The following is a 20292-nucleotide window of genomic DNA, read 5'->3' on the forward strand; positions in this document are numbered from 1 at the left end:
CATGATCAGAGGTCAGGGAAGCAGACCCTACGATGACCGGCTGAGAGCCCTGGGGCTCTTTAGCCTGAAAAAGCGCAGGCTCAGGGGTGATCTGATGGCCACCTATAAGTTTATCAGGGGTGACCACCAGTATCTGGGGGAACGTTTGTTCACCAGAGCGCCCCAAGGGATGGCGACTAGGTTGAATGGTCATAAACTACTTCAAGACCGTTTCAGGCTGGACATAAGGAAGAATTTCTTTACTGTCCGAGCCCCCAAGGTCTGGAACAGCCTGCCACCGGAGGTGGTTCAAGCGCCTTCATTGAACACCTTCAAGAGCAAACTGGATGCTTATCTTGCTGGGATCCTATGACCCCAGCTGACTTCCTGCCCTTTGGGCAGGGGGCTGGACTCGATGATCTTCCGAGGTCCCTTCCAGCCCTAATGTCTGTGAAATCATGCCCCTGGAGCAGTGCAGGGGAAGTGCAGCCAGCTGGGAAACTGGCCAGCCTGAATGCCTGTTACTGCTCTCTTCACTCAAAATGGCCTGGCCACATGGTATCGCTGAGTGTGGCTGCTCGTTTAGGCCCTGGTCCGTCATAGAATCATAGAAAGTGAGGGTTGGAAGGCAGCTCAGGAGGTCACATCTAGTCCAGCCCCCTGCTCAAAGCACAACCAGCCCCAACCAGATCATCCCATCATTACCTAAGCATGACCAGCAAATACTGGTATTCCTGTCTGGGGTGTCCTGGTAGCAGCCAAAGTGCCTTGTCCTTTGTGCTGACTTGTGCCTCTTCCCCGGCAGTGGCCCCCTCCCAGCCTGTGGCTTTCGTCAAGTGACCATCGGCAACAAGGCTGAGCTGACGTGCAAGGAGTCGGATGGCTCCCCGCCCCCCACCTTCCAGTGGTACAGGAACAACATCCAGATGCCCGTGAACCCCAACATGAGCGAAGCCTTCAAGAACTCCTCCTACGAGCTCAACCCCAAGACAGGGCAGCTGGTATGTGCGCCGGGAGAGTCGGAGATTTCTGGCTCCTGTGGAGTGTGTGCGCGCCTTGGCTCATATGTCTCTTGTACCTTCTTTCCCTGCTGTAGATGTTTGATCCTGTGACCGGCTTTGACACGGGGGATTACTACTGCGAGGCGCAGAACAACATTGGGACCCCTCAGAAATCGGACACCCATCACTTGGAAGCTAGTAAGGAAGGAGTGCTGTGCGTGTGGGCTGCAAGTCTTATGCTGGCCTCTGGGTCTCCTCTTTCCTCATGCCCGGAAGGACGCTGGTTGCCCACAAGTGTGACCATAGATGTTCTGGAAGAAGGGGCAAGTCTGTCTGGGTGTGGGGAGAGAGGAGACCCAGAGGCCTGCTGGGCAAGTCTGAGAAAAACAAACCTGGAAGAACTCTAGTCCCCTGAGAGCTGGCAGGAGGCTCTAGGCACATTGTGTCCTGAACGTGACTCTGGGCATGTTGTGTCTTGGACATGGCCCTGTGCCGTCCTGTAAAGAAAAGCAGCTTTGTGTTGGCCCCTTGAGCCAGCCTATATCACGCTGCTTCTGACTTTCCCCCGTCGATGTTCAGTGTGGCAGACTGGGTCCTGGGGCAGCAGGCTCCTGGCCACGTGCTGGTCTGTTGAGCCCCAGGCATGCCGTCAGGGGGACACGGTTCTGGTATGAAGGTTCAGCCCCAGGGAGTGTGAGGAAACCTCCAGGGTCATGCGGGGCAGCTCCAGCTCCTGGGGCAGCCATACCAGCACCCAACATGGCTTGGCTGCTGTGGTCGGAGGCTGCCATCCACACAGCCCCAGCCTCCTTCCCTTGAACAGTTTTTGTCTGGTGCATGACCCACAGCAAGTGGCATCTGACACAGGCCACCACTCCCCCAGCCCAGGTACCTGGTTAGCTTGTCACCAGTGCTGTGTGTCAAGGGGGTCCTTCTCCCAGGTGAAGATGGGGGTTGTCACTGCTTCCTCCACAGCACAGGACAGGAGGATGCTGCCCCCTTCCTCCCTGCTGTCCTCTCTGGAGCACACAGGCCAGGAGGGGGGCAGTGTGGGGACACATGAATACCTTGCCAGGGGCAGAGCACGCCCCGTCCGGCTCTCCCAGGTGACAGCAAGGTCCACCCTAGATCCATAGATTTCATAGACATGAGGGCTGAGAGAGACCTCGGAAGATCATCGAGTCCGGCCCCCTGCCTCGGGGACAGGAAATCAGCAGGGATCATAGGATGCCAGCAAGATAAACATTCAGATGTCTTTTGAAGGTGTTCAGAGTAGGTGCTTGAACCCCATCTGGCGGCAGTCTATTCCAAACCTTGGGGGCTCAGACAATAAAGAAGTTCTTCCTTATGTCCAGCCTGAAATATAGGCCAGTCAGTCTTACCTCGATCCTGGGCAAGCTGTTCGAGAAAATTATTCTGGCACACATCCAGGAGGGGCCAGCAGGGAAATGCATGCTCAGGGGCAACCAGCACGGGTTCATCAGCGGCAGGTCATGTCAGACCAACCTGGTGGCCTTCTATGATCAGGGCACTAAATCATTGGATGCAGGGGTAGCAGTGGATATAGTCTTCCTGGACTTCCGGAAGGCTTTCGACACTGTCTCTCACCCCATTCTCATTAGGAAACTGGGGGACTGTGGTGTAGACACCCACACAGTCCAATGGGTCGCCAACTGGCTAGAGAGCCGCACCCAGAGGGTGGTAGTGGATGGGTCCTTCTTGGCCTGGAAGGACGTGGGCAGTGGGGTCCCGCAGGGCTCGGTCCTCGGGCCCGCCCTGTTCAACATCTTCATCAGTGATTTGGATGAGGGGGTGCAAAGCACCCTGTTCAAATTTGCTGATGATACCAAGATGTGGGGGGATGTGGGCACAATAGAAGGGAGCAACAGGCTACATTTGGACCTTGACAGGTTACAAGGATGGGCGGAGGAGAACAGGATGGGGTTCAACACAGACAAGTGCAAGGTGATGCACCTGCGGAGGAACAACCGGCACCATACCTACAGACTGGGGAAGTCCCCTGTTTTCAGCACGGAGGTGGAAAAGGATCTTGGAGTCATTATTGACTCCAAGATGAACATGGCTCGGCAGTGTGGGGAGGCAGCTAGGAAGGCCAACTGTACCTTGTCGTGCATCCACAGATGCATTTCAAGCAGGACCAAGGAGGTGATCCTCCCCCTCTATGCGACACTGGTCAGGCCGCAGCTGGAGTACTGCGTCCAGTTCTGGGACCGCACTTTAAGAGGGATGTGGACAGCATCGAGAGGGTCCAGAGGAGGGCCACTCGCATGATCAAGGGACAGCAGGGCAGGTCCTATAAGGAAAGGTTACGGGACCTGAACCTGTTCAGCCTCCAGAAGAGAAGGCTGAGGGGGGAATCTTGTGGCCTGCTATAAACTAGTCAGGGGGGATCAACAGGCACTGCGGGAGTCCCTGTTCCCCCGAGCGCCGCCAGGAGTGACCAGGAATAACGGTCACAAGCTGGCGGAGGGAAGGTTTAAGTTGGACATCAGGAGGCGCTACTTCACGGTCAGGGCGGCTAGGGTCTGGAACCAGCTTCCAAGTGAGGTGGTGCAGGCGCCCACCCTGGGGGTTTTTAAGAGGAGGCTGGATGACCATCTTGCTGGGGTCATTTGACCCCCAGTGAACAGACGTTCCCCCAGATCCTGGTGAGCACCCCTGATAAACTTATAGGTGGCCACCAGATCACCTCTGAGCCTGCGCTTTTCCAGGCTGAAGAGTCCCAGGGCTCTCAGCCTCTCTTCATAAGCTCTGCTTTCCTGCCCTCTGATCGTGCGTGTGGCTCTCCTCTGCACCCTCTCAAGCTTCTCCACATCCTTTTTGAATTGTGGAGCCCAAAACTGGACGCAGTACTCCAGCTGCAGCCTCATGAAGGCCAAGTACAAGGGGAGAATGACGTCCTGGGATTTACTTGAGAAGCATCTCTGGATACAAGCCAGCGTTTTGCTTGCTTTACTAGCAGCAGTATCACATTGCAGGCTCGTGTTCATCTTGTGGTCAATCATGACGCCCAAGTCCCTTTCATCCCTAGTGCTAGCCAGCATAGCACTGCTGAGTGTATAAGGATGCTGCAGGTTTTTCTTCCCAAGGTGGAGAACCTTGTATTTTTCAGTGTTAAACACCATCAGGTTCTCGTCCACCCATTTCCTGAGCCTGTCAAAGTCAGCCTGGATCGCCCTCCTGTCCTCCAGTGTGGACGCTTTACCCCAGAGTTTGGTGTCATCAGCAAAGGTGACCAGTCCGCTTCTGTTACCAATGTCCACATCATTAATGAAGATGTTAAATAGTATAGGTCCAAGGGCAGAGCCCGGGGGGGACCCCACTGGTCACAGCACACCACAACAAATTACTTCCGTCAACCACCACCCTCTGGGTCCTACCACGGAGCCAATTGCCCAGCCAGTGGATCGTGGTGTGGCTGAGGCTGCAGTTAGCCAGTTTTACTAAGAGGTGACCATGGGGTACCAGATCGAGGGCTTTTTTAAAGTCAACATATACGACATCAGTCTCTTCTCCTTTGTCCAGGTGATCGGTCACCTGGTTGTAGAAGGAAATGAGATTGATCAAGCAAGACCTACCTGCAACAAACCCATGCTGGCTATCCCTCAGGATGTTGCCATCAGCCAGCCTGTTAAGAATGGCCCCTTTGATAATCTTTTCTAAGACCTTCCCTGGGATAGAGGTCAGGCTGATGGGCCTGTAGTTTGCCGGATCCACTTTCCCCAGTTTCTTGAAGATTGGCGTCACATTGGCCTTCTTTCAATCTTCGGGCACTTCACCAGAGCACCAGGAGTTCTCGAAGATTCATGCCAGGGGCTGGGCTGCGCTGTGATGCTCGCCAGCTCCTTGAGTACCCTGGGGTGTAAACTGTCAGGGCCAGCTGACTTGAAGGTATCCAGCCTCTCAAGGTGTTCTTTCATGAGGTCAGCATTGATGGAGGGCAAGGAATCTCCCTCACCCAGGCCTCCCTGTCCCGTAGTGGGTAGGAGCGTCCCGTGGGACTGATGAAAGACCGATGCAAAGTACGCATTTAGTGAGTTGGCTTTTTCCTGGGCATGGGTTGCTAGTTGTCCCATCTGGTTTAGCAGGGGTCCAGTGTTGCCCTTGCATTTCCTCCGGCTCCCCACATATCTAAAAAAGGACATTTTGTTGTCCTTGATATTTGTAGCCGGTTGGTGTTCCATTGCAGCCTTGTGTTTCCTGGTTTGCTCCCTGCAGGACCGGACCAGTGCAGAGTATTCCTCCTTGGAGGTGGATCCAGTCCACCTTCCTTTTAGGTCTGTCTTTTTAGATGCAGGAGGTCTGCTAGTTCCCTGGAGAGCCAAGTGGGGCTGCTGTGCCCTTTTGCTGCCTTTCCTCCGAGACGGGATAGACTTTGCTTGTGCTTCCAGGATCGCACCTTTGAGGAGCAACCACTCATCCTGAACTCCCCGCCCTTTTGAGTAGTGGCCCTTTAGGGCCTCACTGACAAGCCTCCTGAGCTTGTCAAAGTCAGCTTTCCTGAAGTCAAGGACTTCAGTGTTGCTGACTGACTTGCCAGCTTTATGGCGTATGGTGAAGGTGATCAGCTCATGGTCACTGTTACCCAGCTTCCCGTCGATCGTTAGGTCGCTGATTAGGTCGTTCCCCATTGCCAGAACCAGGTTGAGCAGTGCTTTACCTCTCGTCTGCCCATCGACTTCTTGCATTAGATAGAGCTCCTCCACGCATGAGGGAAAGCTTTGCAACCTCTCAGATTTGACCAAGTGCTCTTCCCATGAGATGTCTGGGTAGTTGAAGTCTCCCATGACAACTGTGCACCGGGAGCGTGCAGCCTCAGCCAATTCCCTGGCGAACTCCTGGTCAAGGTTTTGACCCTGGGAGGGAGGGCTGTAGTAGACTCTCACCATTGTGTCCCCTGTGCCGTGTTCTCCACGGATTTTAACCCAGAGGGTCTCCAGTCGTCCACCCTGGGTGCCAATGTCGGCTTGCTGGGACGTGTAGCTTTTCTTGACAGAGAGAGCAACACCCCTGCCCCTTTTGTCCACTCGATCTCTCCTGTACAGGGTATAGCAGTCTATACCTGTGATCCAGTCATGGGTGGAGTCCCACCAGGTCTCTGTTATCCCTATGACATCATAGTTATTTGTGTTAAACAGGAGGACAAGTTCCTCCAGTTTCTTCCCCAAGCTCCTGGCATTTGTGTACAGGCACGCAAGTGTCCCCTTGGGGGCCCTTGCCTTGCCCTCAGCTCATTCCAGGGCTGGGGCAGGGGTGGGCTCCCTTAAGTGCGTTGTCCTGCTCGCTTTGCAAGGGCTGCTCAGCGGCCAGCATTGGCAGTAGTCCCCCCCCATCCCCCGGCTGGCTTAATTTAAAGCCTGGTGGAGCAGGTCAGCCAGTCTGGCTGAGAAGAGCCTCCTCTCCAGGGGAGAGAGGTGGAGGCCATCCCTTCCCAGCATCTCACTGCCTCTCTCACTAAAGAGCAGACTGTGGTCATAGAAGTCAAAGCCTTCCTGATGACACAAGCGCCGCAGTCTTTGGTTCACTACCTGGATCCTCCTCTCCCTCCTCAGCCCGTAGACCAAGACTGGGAGGATCGAAGAAAACACCATCTGTGCCCCAAGACCCTTTAGCCCCACTCCCAAATCCCTGTAGCACCTCATGACCCGGCTGGGAGTGCTCCAAGCAGTGTCATTTGTGCCCACATAGATGAGGAGCATAGGATAGTGGTCAGCGGGCTGGAGAAGCTCAGGGATCCTCTTCGCAATGTCTTGGATGCGGGCTCCCGGGAAGCAGCAGACTTCCCGGGAAAAGGGGTTGGGGTGGCAGATTGTCCCCTCAGTCCCCCTCAGGATTGAGTCCCCCACGACAAACGCTTTGCATTTTGTCTTCAGGAGAGCGGGGGCAGTAGCTACAGTTGAGCCTGTGTTGCCTGCGGGAGTGGCAACTAGCAGGCTGTGCTGGGGCTGCAAGAGGTTCGTATCTGTTGCTAAGCTTCAGCAGGGCAGGAACCTTGGTGCGGCGGGCCTTGGAGCCCTTGACCACCTTGGTCCAACCCCTGGGCTGGACAGTAAGGGAGGTCCTCAAGTGCTCCCTTGTCCTGGAGGGAGACTGTGGTCTACCCTCTATCTCCCGGAAGAGAAGGACCTGGCAGTAGGAGTCGATCTCCAGCTCAGTCCCTGATGGCACGCAGTCTCTGGACTGCAGCCTGGATCTCCTCCAGTTGATGTGCTAGACACCCCAAAAGGGAGCAGACCCCACAAGGAGAGGTGGCTATGCTTCCGGGCCCCAGAGCCTGAAAAAGTGTCAGGCAGCCCCCGCAGCCAAGTGCCAGGGGCTCCATCCGTGTGGAGCCCTGAACCATGGGTCCATCTGAGTGGAGGCCTCGAGGAGCCTGGTGTGGGGGCCGCAGACCCCGAGGGGACCCTAGGGGTATGGCGCGTGCCCGTCCTCAGCATGCTGCTAGTAGGCCGGCTGCGGCTGGGGCTGGCTACCCTGGGGGGGCTTACAGGCAGGGCCTTAGGCTCTCCCGCGTGCCAACTCGCGCAGCCTGTATCCACGGCTCTGGTCGCGTGGCTCCCTGGGGGGCTGGTCGAAGTAGCAGCTGGGGTGGTGGGGGTGGGGGCATGACCCTCCCTGCCTCCAACTCAGCCGGTTTCCAGCTGGCTAAATTGGCCAAGTCGCACCCACCACGGGCCCCTGCTTACCTGTGGGCAGGCTGGGCTCGTCAGGGGTCCTGGGGGCTCTTCTGGGGGTCCCTAGGTTCACGGGGGTGCAGCGGGCTTACACCCGTGCATCTCGCCCTACTGGATCATTGCCAGTAGGCACAGAGCTGCAGAGTGGGAACGGGCAGGGTCTGTGGGTCCCCAAAGGAAAGGTTATCCCTATTAGAGACTGGACAGCTGGGCACACGTGTGCCCTCCCACACACACCTGCACAGCCTCACGCTAAGATGCACAGTTACACGCACTGCACCACAGTGCTGCTCAGTTCTGTACAGAGCCAAAAACACATGGGCAGACACGCTTACATGCACGTGTGCTCTCTAAGCCATGCAGATGCACATGCGGGGCCCCTGGCACTCCTGGCGGAGTGAGATGCATGGACAGGGGACATGCCCAGTATGGTGAGCCAGACATTGCTAATGTTGAGCATGGCATGATTGGGTAGGTTCATCACGCTGCATTGGTAGGCGCCGCTGTCGGAGCTGTGCATGGCTTTGAGGGCTAGTGTGATGCTCTGCGTAGGCAGGAAGGCACAGGCCACGCGGCCTGTGTATGGGGACAGGCCCTCCACCACCTCCCCCTGTTCATAGGCCAGGACCTGCCCAGGGGACATGAGGCAGAACGAGGTCTGAACAAGCTACGCAGCTGGTCTACCTGCCCTGTGCACTGTGGCGATGCATGTGCAGCAGTGCACATGGGTCAGGGCACATGCCGGGGTCCCACAGGCACTCACAGGTGGGTCTTGGCCCCTTCCCACTCCAGCGCCCGGATCCCGGACGAAGTAGTCGCAGCACTCCTGAATTGGCGGCAGCTACTGCAGCTCAGGGGGTGTTGGGGAGAGGCCCGCGCTGCACCCACCTGTCGGGGGGAGCTGGGGTCAGCCATAGGCATCACGGTCTAAATGATGTTGAGACGGTTCAGCGGTGCTGTGGTGTGGAAGGAGCAGGGCAACAGGATGCTTGCTCCGCTCGCCAGCTGGACACTGGTGGCCCCCACTGACACCTTCACGGCACTCGTGGCTGGAGGAGATGTGGCAGGGATAGCAGTGGGGCAACGGGCAGGGGGGTGATAGGATCCTGGCCGGGCCCTTTGAGTGTGGGGAACGAGTTGTGCTGACCCCAGGAAGGCAGTACCCAGGCCAGGGTGTGAGCAGATGAGCTGTAGTACGCCTGCAACCTTTGGTGGACAGGAGGGTCCTGCCCAGCCTGCGGGGTTCTGCTAAGGGCCTGGATCTCTCCAGGGCATAGCAGAAGGAATCCCACCTCCTCTTCCATTCGCGCCTGGGCTGCAGCCCTCTCCTCAGCATCCAGGCTGGGGTGGGGCCCGGATATGTCTAACCCATGCTGGGGTGGGGCCTGGACACATGTACCCCAGGCCGGCATGGAGCCCAGACTTGTCCACCCTCAGCCACAGTGGGGCCTGGATATGTCCACCCCAGGCCAGAGCAGGTCTACAGGCAGGGCTTGATTCTGCCATCGGGTGCTGGTGGAGTCACCCCAGCTAAAGCTTCACCCCAGGCTTGACTCCAAAGCCGGGGACCTGCAAGCAGTTTGGGGAGATGCAAGGTAGGGGAGGTGACCCAGCCTCTTCTGAAAGATCCCCAGGGTAGGGGCCAGCACCACCTCCCTTGGAAGTTGGTTCCAGCTCCTAGCCGCCCTAACTGTGAAGTAGTTTTTTCGGATGTCCAATCTGTACCTCCTCTCCATCAACTTGTGCCCATTACTCCTTGTTATGCCAGCAGGGGCTAGGGGAAACAGCGTCTCCCCCAAACCCTTCTGGTTCCCCCTAGTGAGTTTATAGACGGTCACCAGGTCCCCCCTCAGCCTTCTCTTGTGGAGGCTGAATAGGTTCAAGTCCCGCAGTCTCTCACTGTAGGGTCTGCCCTGTTGTCCCCGGATCATGCGGGTGGCCCTCCTCTGGACCCTCTCCATGTTGTCCACATCCCTCCTGAAATGGGGCGCACAGAACTGGACACAATACTCCAGCTGCGGCCTGACCAGCGTCGCATAGAGGGGGAGGATCACCTCCCTGGCTCTACTCGAGATGCACCTGTGGATGCACGACAAGGTCCGGTTAGCCCTGCCAACCATGACCTCGCATTGTCGGCCCATGTTCATCTTGGAGTCAATAATGACACCAAGATCCCTTTCCGCCTCCGTGCTCTCAAGTAGGGAGCTCCCCATCGTATAAGTGTGCTGCTGGTTCCTACTACCCAAGTGCAGCACCCTGCACTTGTCCGTATTGAAACACATCCTGTTCCTGTTTGCCCACCCCTGTAACCTATCCAGATCCTTCTGCAATCTCTCTCTCCCTGCTAGCGTGCTCACCTCCCCCCAAATTTTGGTGTCATCAGCGAATTTAAACAGGTTGCTTTCCACCCCAACATCAAGATCGCTGATGAAGAAATTGAACAGCGCAGGCCCCAGGACCGAGCCCTGGGGGACTCCACTACCCACCTCCCCCCAAGTCGAGTATGATCCATCCACCACCACCCTCTGAGTGCGACCCTTCAGCCAATCTGCAATCCATCTGACCGTGTAGGCATCTATGCCACAGTCGCCTAGTTTATTAATTAGGATGGGGTGAGAGACGGTGTCAAAGGCCTTGCTGAAGTCCAGAAAGACTACATCCACCGCGACACCTGCATCCATGGCCTTTGTGACCTGATCATAAAAGGCAATCAGGTTGGTCTGACATGATCTCCCCCTAATAAATCCATGCTGATTGCCCCTGAGCATCATCTCGGATGCCGGCCCATCACAAATGTGCTCCTTGATGATCTTCTCAAAGAGCTTCCCCAGGATTGAGGTAAGACTGACGGGCCTATAATTGCCCGGGTCCTCCCTTTTCCCTTTTTTGAAGATGGGGACCACATTAGCTACCTTCCAATCGTCTGGCACCTGGCCCAAGCACCACGATCGCTCGTAGAGCCGTGCCAGGGGCCCTGCAATAACCCCAGCCAGCTCCCTCAGCACCCTGGGGTGGAGAGCATCCGGACCCGCTGACTTGAACGCGTCCAGCCCCTCCAGAAGCTCTCTAACCCGGTCCTCCCCAACCTGAGGTCTGAAGGCGATCCCCTCGCGTCCGGCTTCTATCACAGCAGGGAAGTCCCGGTCCCTGCACAAGAAAACGGAGGTGAAGAATTGGTTAAAGAGGTCCGCTTTATCCTCTGACGCAACCACCAGATTGCCCCGCATATCCTGCAGGGGCCCCACATTACCCGGCGCCTTCTTCATCCTCCCAATATATTTGAAAAAGGACTTTTTGTTATCCTTAATCCTGGACGCTAATCCGAGCTCTATCTCCGCCTTGGCCTTCCTAACAGCCCGCCTGCAGGCCCGAGCAGAGGAGGTATACTCCTCTTTGGAGATTACACCCCCCTTCCACCGGGCGTACGCCACCCTTTTGGCAAGCAGGCATTCCCGGACACCCTTGGTGAGCCAGGGGGGCTTTTGGACACTCCTGCCCGCCTTGCTTCTTGTCGGGATGGACACCCCTTGGGCCCCGAGTATCGTTTCCTTAAGGAACGACCACTCCTCTTGGACGCTGAGTTCCTCTGCCCTCAAGGACCCCAGTTCCTCTCCCACTAATCTCCTCATCTCACTGAAGTTGGCCCTCCTGAAGTCTAGGGCCACCACCTTGCTGCGGGCCCTTGACACTCTACGCTGGATGGTGAATTCCAGCACGCGATGATCACTATTGCCCAGGTGGTCAAGAACCTGGAGGCCTCTTACCAGGTCGTCGCCTGCGGCCAGGACCAGGTCCAGCAGAGCATCTCCTCTGGTGGGACTGTGCACCTCCTGAATCAAGTGGAGGTCCTGCAACTCGGCCAAGAACCTCCTGGAGCGGTCCGTCCCGGCTGACTGCTCCTCCCAGCAGATGTCCGGGTAATTAAAATCGCCCATGACAACTACATCCCTTGCTTTTAGTGTCTCCGCAAGCTGGCCTGAAAATTCCCTGTCCAGCTCCTCCTCCTGATTGGGGGGTCTGTAATAGACCCCCACCGTCAAATCCCTCTCGCCTTGCCCCCCCTGGATCTTGACCCAGAGCACTTCAGCTCGCCCTTCCCCTGACCCCATACTGCTGGCAGAGGATGTGTAGTGCTCCTTGACATAAAGTCCCACCCCCCCCCCTGATACCCACAGGCATGCCAGAATAAGGAACATGGCTTTAAGTGAAGAGGTAATGTACAGGAAGAAAAAGTAACTATAGTATACTACATACAAGTAACTTTTTATATGTGGTTACATGTAGTTACCTGAAAGTCTGACCAAACTTATAGAAGTGATGCCACCAAATTTAATATTCACTTGTGCAAATACCTACAATGCAAATATCCAAATGACAAAACCAGCATGCACATGCTGATTAGGTTCTCAGAGCATATACTTGAGTTTATACCATTCTAGGCCCTTGGTGCTACTCAGGGAGAGCTTTAATGGTAAGCGCTGGTTGACCTCACCAATGCAGGCCCCATGCCTGTCCCCGCCCCCTCACCGGAAGGAGAGAGGAAAAAACCACCTGCGCCCCCGTCTCCTTCAGCCTGGTCCCCAGAGCCTCGAAGTCCCTCATAATACGGTCAGGGTTGCCTCTTGCCGCGTCGTTCGTACCCACATGGACGACAACCATGGGGTACCGGTCTGCAGGCCGGATGCAGGCCGGGATCCTCTCCGTGATGTCCCTGACCCGAGCCCCAGGCATGACGCAGACCTGCCGTGACATGGGGTCGGGCCTGCAGATCGGACCTTCCAGCCCTCGCAGGAGGGAGTCCCCGATGACTAGGACCTGGCGTTTCTTCCTCCTGGTGTTCTCTCTCCTCCCAGTCTCTGTCTTGCGTCCACCCCAGGCCAGAGCAGGTCTACAGGTGGGGCCTGACTCTGCCATTGGGTGCTGGTGGAGTCACCCCAGCTAAAGCTTCACCCCAGGCTTGACTCCAAAGCCGGGGACCTGCAAGCAGTTTGGGGAGATGCAAGGTAGGGGAGGTGATGGCTGGGCTGGGGCTGTGCAGCCCGTGGGGAGGTGGGTTGGGTTCAGGACTATGTTGGGGGTATGGGGGGGTCAGGGCTGGGCTCAGGCTCTGGGGGCAGCTGACCTGACAGCCTGAGACAGGGCTGTGGGATTCCCCAGCTGGAGGAAGCCCAGGCCTGTAAGGTGTACAAGGCTCAGTGCCACCTTGGCTATGCCCTGGAGACACAGCCTCTGCTCTCAGGCACCTGGGCAGACTAGACCACAGCCATGTGCCCACGCAGGCCCCTCACCGTGTACAGGAGGGGGTACCTGGGGGGGTCTCAGCAGTGGGGGTGAACAATGGGGCAGTGTCCAATGTGGAGGGATGGGGTGGGTGGGATTCGTGGGTACCAGGGAACCATCTTCCTGACTGCTTCCCAGGCTGATCATTAAGGGACTGGCAGTGATAGCTCCTCAGGGTAATTGGCAGTAATTGCAAGGAGTCCCTGGTTGAGGGGCCGCAGCTTTGCCATGTCAAAGGGAGAAAGGGGCTGGAGTTTGTTTGCGGAGGCTGGAGCAGCTCCTCCCTGGCAGAGGGACCTTTCTGCCAGAGCAGGGGCGTGGGACAGACCCTCACCCCCAGAGCATCCCTGGCCTAGGTGGCAGACAGGTGAGCCAGGAGTTGGCCTGGGCACAAAGCCCTTGAAGGGCCTGTGCAGCAGGGTGAGCTGAGCTGAGCTCCTCGGGGTCCCCCAGGGATGGATAGAAGTGAGAACCAAACAAGAGACTGATGTCTGCTGGCTGGTAGGAGCAGTAGGTTGTTACCCTGCATGCAGCCCCAGGGGTTCAGCCCCCAGCCTGGAAGAGACTCCTGTGCTCGCTGCTGGCTGATTCTGGGCCAGGATCTGGCCCCACTGCACAGGCAGACAGGATCCCCCAGCCCAGTACAGGGTCAATGATTGCAGCTGAGAGATGCTCGGAGCTGTGGTGGTCCCACAGCCGGTTCATATGGGAGTGGGGGCGGATGGTTACTGGTGTCATTCATTACAGGGGTGCAGAACCTGCTGCAAATGCCACTAGCTGGTGATGCAGTGGCCAGATCCCACCATAGCCCCTTCTCTTTGCCATCCGGGACCAGCTAGGCCAGTATGGTACAGCTGCTGCCATGCCAGGAGCGTGAGGACTGACCCTGGGGAAAGCAGACTTGCTGTGTGTGCAGGGAAGGCCTTTGTGCCTGGACCCGAGCGTCCGGATTAGCTGCAACCCTGGAGCCTGCCCGCACATCACCCCTTCTTGCTACTCTGATGCATGTGATAATGATGACAGGGGGCATCTAAATGCCCTAGGCTGCTGGGAAAACCCTGTCCCCAGAGGGCAGGCAGAGATGTCCACCCCCCGCCCCACTTGCCTCCTCGCTGGGGTTACCTGGCAGTTCAGGCACTGGGCTAGTTCTCAGGTGAGCTGAGTCCTGGCCCCTGCTGTGCCCGGTGCCTGTGGCCTTGCCCAAGGGGATCAGGCTCTTGTGGCCTGAGGTTCCTGCCTGTGCCATGGGGTCTGTGAGGCTCTTGGGGGCAGTGACCAGTCTGGGTCAGCACTGCTGGGGACGGGGAAATACCCACTGAAGGGATCAACCACCTGCTACAGCCACACTTCCATCTGCCTAGATTTTGACTCCTTCAAGCGGCTCACCGCAGGGTGTCCTGCTCCAGCGCAGCCCAGGATGGAGACCCTGGCGCAGGCCTGCCTGGACTGCATCGGGGTGTGGCCCCTCCACCGCCCCTGGCTGCAGTTTGGGCTGCAAACAGCTGCACGGGTCCAGGGACCCCTGGCCTGACTTGTTGCTGCCTGTGGGTGCACGTGCACCTCAGGGTCGGTAGCAGGGGAGCCCTGAGGGGCTGGATCCTTGTTGTGGAAGCACAGCCCTTCCTGCCTCTGCCCCGAGGTGCAAATGCCAAGCAAAACCGCCCCACTTGCCTCCTCGCTGGGGTTACCTGGCAGTTCAGGCACTGGGCTAGTTCTCAGGTGAGCTGAGTCCTGGCCCCTGCTGTGCCCGGTGCCTGTGGCCTTGCCCAAGGGGATCAGGCTCTTGTGGCCTGAGGTTCCTGCCTGTGCCATGGGGTCTGTGAGGCTCTTGGGGGCAGTGACCAGTCTGGGTCAGCACTGCTGGGGACGGGGAAATACCCACTGAAGGGATCAACCACCTGCTACAGCCACACTTCCATCTGCCTAGATTTTGACTCCTTCAAGCGGCTCACCGCAGGGTGTCCTGCTCCAGCGCAGCCCAGGATGGAGACCCTGGCGCAGGCCTGCCTGGACTGCATCGGGGTGTGGCCCCTCCACCGCCCCTGGCTGCAGTTTGGGCTGCAAACAGCTGCACGGGTCCAGGGACCCCTGGCCTGACTTGTTGCTGCCTGTGGGTGCACGTGCACCTCAGGGTCGGTAGCAGGGGAGCCCTGAGGGGCTGGATCCTTGTTGTGGAAGCACAGCCCTTCCTGCCTCTGCCCCGAGGTGCAAATGCCAAGCAAAACACCTTGGTGGGCTAGGCTCTGGTATCATTGTTGGGGGTTGCCCACCCCTGGTTTTGAGTCGCTTGTTGGGCACTTGCCCACGATCCCCTGGCACAGCCAAAGGCCTGGCTCTAGCCAGGAAGGAAGCTCTGGGTGGGGGCACGTCTTTGAGCCCCTCATCCCTTCCCGTCTTCAGGCAGAGCCATGCTGGGCAGCGTGCCCCAGCTGCTGGGAGGCCAGGTGGACCCTCTGCCCCCGCGCTCCCAGGCCTGCTTCCCTGCAGCTGTGCACTGTGCCCTGCTACGGGGCTCCAGTGCCCCGGGCCTGCAGGAGCCTGGCAGCCCCCGCGGGCCATGCAGATGAAGGGGCTGAAGAGCCCCAGGCCCCGCCCTGTCCTAGCCCAGGGGCGGGGCTTGCGGGCGAGGCGCTCCCCGGGGACAGTGGGGAAATTCCCAGCCAGGCCCTGCAGCTCTGTGTGGCTGGGAATTTGCAGACGGGGCCTTGCTGCGCCCTGCCAGGGGCAGGCCAGGTCATGTTACACGTGCGGGGACTGCTGGGCCGGGCGGGGCTGCGGGGCACTTGCACCAGCACCATGCAGCAAGGTGAGGCTGCCTGGGGGCTGCTCGGCACAAGCCAGCTGGCGGGGGAAAGCCCTGGAGCAGCCCAGCGGTCCCGGGGAAGGAGCTGTGGCCCCTGCTCCACTCCCCCTGTGGGGACTTCCCGGGCTCACCCGCTGCCCACCCTCCTGCTCGGGGGAGCGGTGTCTCCTCTTTGGGGGACAGGGCTGTGCCGAGGCTGCTGTTGGGAACCAAGTCCTTGCTAGAGGGCCTTACCCCTTTGCTTGGGCTCAGATGCTCGATTTGGGGTTAGGAAGGGATTTTCCCCCTGGTCAGATTGCTGTGGACCAGGAGAGGGGGTTGCCTTTCCCTTTGGCAGGGGCATGACCCCCACCAGGGACCTCTCGAACATCTCTTGGCAATGTTTCGGAGAAGCGGGATGTGAATGCAGAGGCCCCCGGCTTTTGTGGCTTGGGCGTTCGGTCTGTGTCACATGGAGAGTTGGAAGTTTTATGTCGAGGTCCGATTGTGGTTTGTCTGGGATGCTTTGCACGGGGCTGATCCCGCCTCAAGCAGGGTTGGAGTAGATGTGACCTCTGGAGCTCCCTTCCAGGGTTTTCTGCCTGTCATTCCCTAGTCAGACGGGGATTCCCTGTTCCCAGGGTATCAGTGATCAGGGGTGATTGTAGGAACCCAAAACTGGCTTTCACCTTCTCTGTCGTAAGCAAGGCCCTGTCCACTGTAGCCAGGTCACATTTGCTACGTCCCTCCAGAGTGCTTATTGGGTCGTAGTCTGGGGGAGGCTGGGAGTCACTCTTCCCAGGCAATGGGAAAGGCTGCTGGGGCAGATCTCTTGCTGGCTGCAATCGGGACTCTCCCCCGGGGAGACTGTCCTTGCAAAGCTGGAAGCAGCTGCCTGACCCTTGCCCATCAGGGGAGGGGCACTGATGTCTCACAGAGACGGGAGGTGGTGACTGTTGGCTTGTTTCTGTGGTTGATGTAGGTAACAACATCTCCTACGAAGACATGAAGGCGCTGGGCGCTGGCGGGGGGGGGCCCGTCTTTGACGTGCGCTCTCCGGAGGAGGTGGCCAACGGGCACATCGCCAACTCCATTAATATCCCAGGTGAGCATGTCGGAGGAGCTCTCCCTGGCACAGGATGGTGCTGGAGCCCGATGGACGGGATGGGGCTTTGTCCCGGTTGTCTGTACATGGAGGGGGTGGGGTCCTCACTAAAGATCCTCTATTTGTGTGCTGAGGCCTGTTCTCCCTGCTGCCCTGGCCACACTCCACTTGGGGCAGCTGCTCTGTCTCTGTGGAGGGGTCTGACTCCCAAACCCTAGCTGAACGTGCCTGTTTCTGTGCCCTACTTGGCTGCTGTATTTCCACAGTGGGTGAAGTGCCTGCTTGTCCTGGGAAGCACTTGGGGATTGGGGATCCCGTCCACGGACTGTAGAGCGTTATCCCCTGCACAGTCGCAGGGAGGCTCTGCCCTCGGTCCCTTCAGTGTCGAGATGAGGTCCTCTGCCGTCTGTGCTAACTGAGCAGCTCCGTCAGAGGGAAGCAGCAGCAGGCTGTTACCTGGTAGGGACTGAGCCAGTTAGCTGAAGAGGGTCTCTTCCTAGGGCTACCCCAGTGCTGTCCTCCTTCCCCTTCTTTCTTTTCCAGTGACAGAAATCGAAGAAGCCCTGAAGATGGATCCTGAGACATTTAAGATGAAGTATGCTGTGGACAAGCCCCAGGTGGATGAGAAGAACTTCATCTTCCTCTGCAAGGCGGGCCGGAGGTCGGCTTTCGCCGTAGAGATCGCCAAGACCCTCGGCTATACCAAGTGAGCCCACCTTCCCCAGAGGAGCCCTTGGCCATAGGGTGTCTGACCTTTTGGGCCTCTTGTTTGCATGCCACGAGCACTATGAGCCTGGAGGCATGAACAGGGTGCAGTGCAGCCCTGGGGGAGAGCCTGTGGGTGTGTTCTCATCTGGCAGGTCACAGAAGAGCCTTGGGGTTGATGGGGAAGGAAAGGGTCCTCCTCCCAGGAGGTCCTGGTTCTGCTTTCACTGGCGTGGAGCTGGTGGAACTTGCAGCAGGGCCGTGGTCTGGTCTTAAGGAGAAGGGACAGATTCCCCAGGGCATGGTCTCAGGCCTCCACAGCCCAGCCTGCCCTGCAATGGATCTGCTTCCCCTCCCCCTGTACTGCCCCAGGCTAGCCTGTTACAGCTGTCCGGCCTGGCTGAGGGGGAGTTGGGCTGGAAGAGCTCATTTGGGACTGGCTGTCTCGCAGAAGCAGCTGTAGCCTGTAAGGCAGAGGCCTGATACCAGGGGGACTGAAGGTCCTGGGGGGGCTGCAGGGTGGGGCTGAGCTTGTTCCAGGGTCAGTCCCACTGGAGGGAACTGGGTAACCACAGGGATCCATAAAGTGTGTCCTGTCTCATCCTGTCGTGCACCTCGGGTCTGTTGTACAGCTCCCTCCACTGGTCTGGGCTCTGCTGCTCCCACGAGGAGCTCCAGGCTGGGACATAATGGTGCCCATTATGAACCTGTGTGTCTCCTCCTTTTGCTACAGTGCCCGTAGCTATGGTGGCGGCTATGACGAGTGGTCTGAGAAGGAAGGGAAGTGAGTGTGGCGGGGCTCGCCACGGCCAGTGACTTTGCTTTTTCACCTAAGTGCCAACACTGCACTACAGACTCTCCCTCCACTTCACTGCCACGTCGTCCTCCCCGGCTGCTTTTGCCCAGTGTTGCGGTGCACCTGTCTGGACATCCTGCCTAAAACACCGGCCTTTGAAGCTGCTGCTCGGCTCTGAGCCTGGCCCTTCAGCCTGGAACCTGCTCTTGTTCATTCTCTACCTGCAGCACGGCTGCCCTCTTAACCCCTGGTATTTGTACCTTGGTGGGGGTCCTTCCTCTTCTCCCAGGTCTGTCCTGTTGGTGGGGAAAGAGGCTTCTTTATATGGCAATGAAATTGGATGCTTTGCAACACCCAGCTGTGTTTTGTAGCCCCCTGTGAGGCGTGACCCGCTGGGAGAGAGGTGCTGGTGTGGAGTATGGAGTCCATCCAGGGGAACGATCTGAAAAAAAGTCATGATTGTAGATCCTAGAAAACATGTGCGTCTCATCCACAGAGAGCCAGCAAGCTAGGGCACCTCCTCAGTGATCCCAGCAGGTTGTCAACCCTGTGCTTGCTGGGTGTGGGGTAAGGACGCTTGGGGTGTGTTCCTGGTCTGCTGGGGGGGAAGTCACTTCTTTGTTTCAATTTCCACACGTGTATAACGCTGACCTTTCTTTTCCTGGATGTCTCTGGGAGAAGATCCAGGCATTGCTATTCTCTGGCTGCTGTGTGGGTTTGAAGGCTGGATTGGGTGTGCACTTGATGCAGTGGTAATAGATGGGAGGGGCAGGACTGAAATTAAGAGATCTAGCACTGAAATGAGGCAATGCTGCAGCTGCACAAGGGTTGCAGATCAGTGGAGAGAAAACCGGCTCCCCAGAAGGGCCACCCTCTGCCTTTTGTAGCAGAGAAGAGCATACCCAGGCATTGCCAGGCATCTCGTGGGTGGCAGGCAGGTGCCATGAGGCTTGGTAAGCAACTACTGTGGAGCTGCAGGCAGACACAACGTGCAGATGCAAGAGCTGGGCTCCAGCAGCAGCATAACAGGATTCCAGCCTCTCCGAGGAGTCCCATGGATACCATATATAGCACCTAGGGGCTGGCTTAGTCCAGGGACTGTGGTAGCTGGACTGTGGGGCAGTGCTAACGAGAGAAGCAGGACTGGTTTGTTGCCATTGCAGGCAGGGCTCTCCAGATGCTGAAGCCCTCAAGGAGAGAGAGTCTGGTCTCTGTTGATCTTGTGTGCTGCTGTCTTTCCACCCAAGCTGCTCGCAGGGTGAGGGAGGAAGGGTGCAGTGCAGGACTGTAGGCATGCTGTCCCTTCCAGTCACTCCTGCCCCCTCAGAAGCCCAGCCTACTGGTACCGTGTGGATAGTGGCACCCGATTCTTAAGCCCGTGGACAGACAGTGCTTGGGAGTGAATCCCACATCTCTCTGTATGTGAAGGCTGAATGCTAACCTTGAAATAATGGCAACTGGGTGGGGGCATAGACCCAAGGATTCTCTCAGATCACTTTAGATCCTCGCATGCAGCTCTAAGAAACTGACCATAAGATGGTGAGGATCCATCCAGCATGCCATGTGGGAAAGAGGAGCCAAGGGCCCATCATTGTAATCACAGGGAAATAGCTGGTTAATACAAGATTCACAGGTCCTAATTAGGACTGTACACTGCATTAGAGAGGCAGGCAAAGTCTCTGGAGTCCATGTCAGTGTGATCTAGGGAAGAATCTTTCCTGATACTCAAACAGGGATCAGGCTAACCATGAACATGAGAACGAGATCCTCTGGCCAAGACTTCTAAGTGGGAGGATCTGTGTACTCCAGTCAAACCCTGCCAGCCTTAGCTGTGGCCAGTGTCCCAGTGCTGCAGAGGAAGACAACTGCCTCCCTCCTCCCCCCAGCTGGTGACCAGCAAAATCCCTGGAGCACAGGATTGCCTGACACCGTCCATGCAGTAAAGAGTT

General features: G+C 57.7%; 1 protein-coding gene across 1 annotated transcript in view; it reads left to right on the plus strand.

The window, feature by feature from the left end:
• The window catches only part of LOC102383480 (junctional adhesion molecule A-like), a gene marked incomplete at its 5' end in the record, with an annotated part of 26948 nt that extends 7453 nt beyond the window's left edge, over positions 1-19495 (plus strand). The window contains 6 exon segments of the mRNA XM_025214479.1: positions 785-812; positions 815-980; positions 1076-1178; positions 16720-16842; positions 17386-17548; positions 18281-19495. Of these exon segments, the coding sequence (XP_025070264.1) occupies positions 785-812; positions 815-980; positions 1076-1178; positions 16720-16842; positions 17386-17548; positions 18281-18335 (638 nt within the window).
• Between the last annotated feature and the right edge of the window lie 797 nt (positions 19496-20292).

The sequence above is a fragment of the Alligator sinensis genome, unplaced genomic scaffold (assembly GCF_000455745.1).
Source record: "Alligator sinensis unplaced genomic scaffold, ASM45574v1 scaffold463_1, whole genome shotgun sequence".
Classification (NCBI taxonomy): domain Eukaryota; kingdom Metazoa; phylum Chordata; order Crocodylia; family Alligatoridae; genus Alligator; species Alligator sinensis.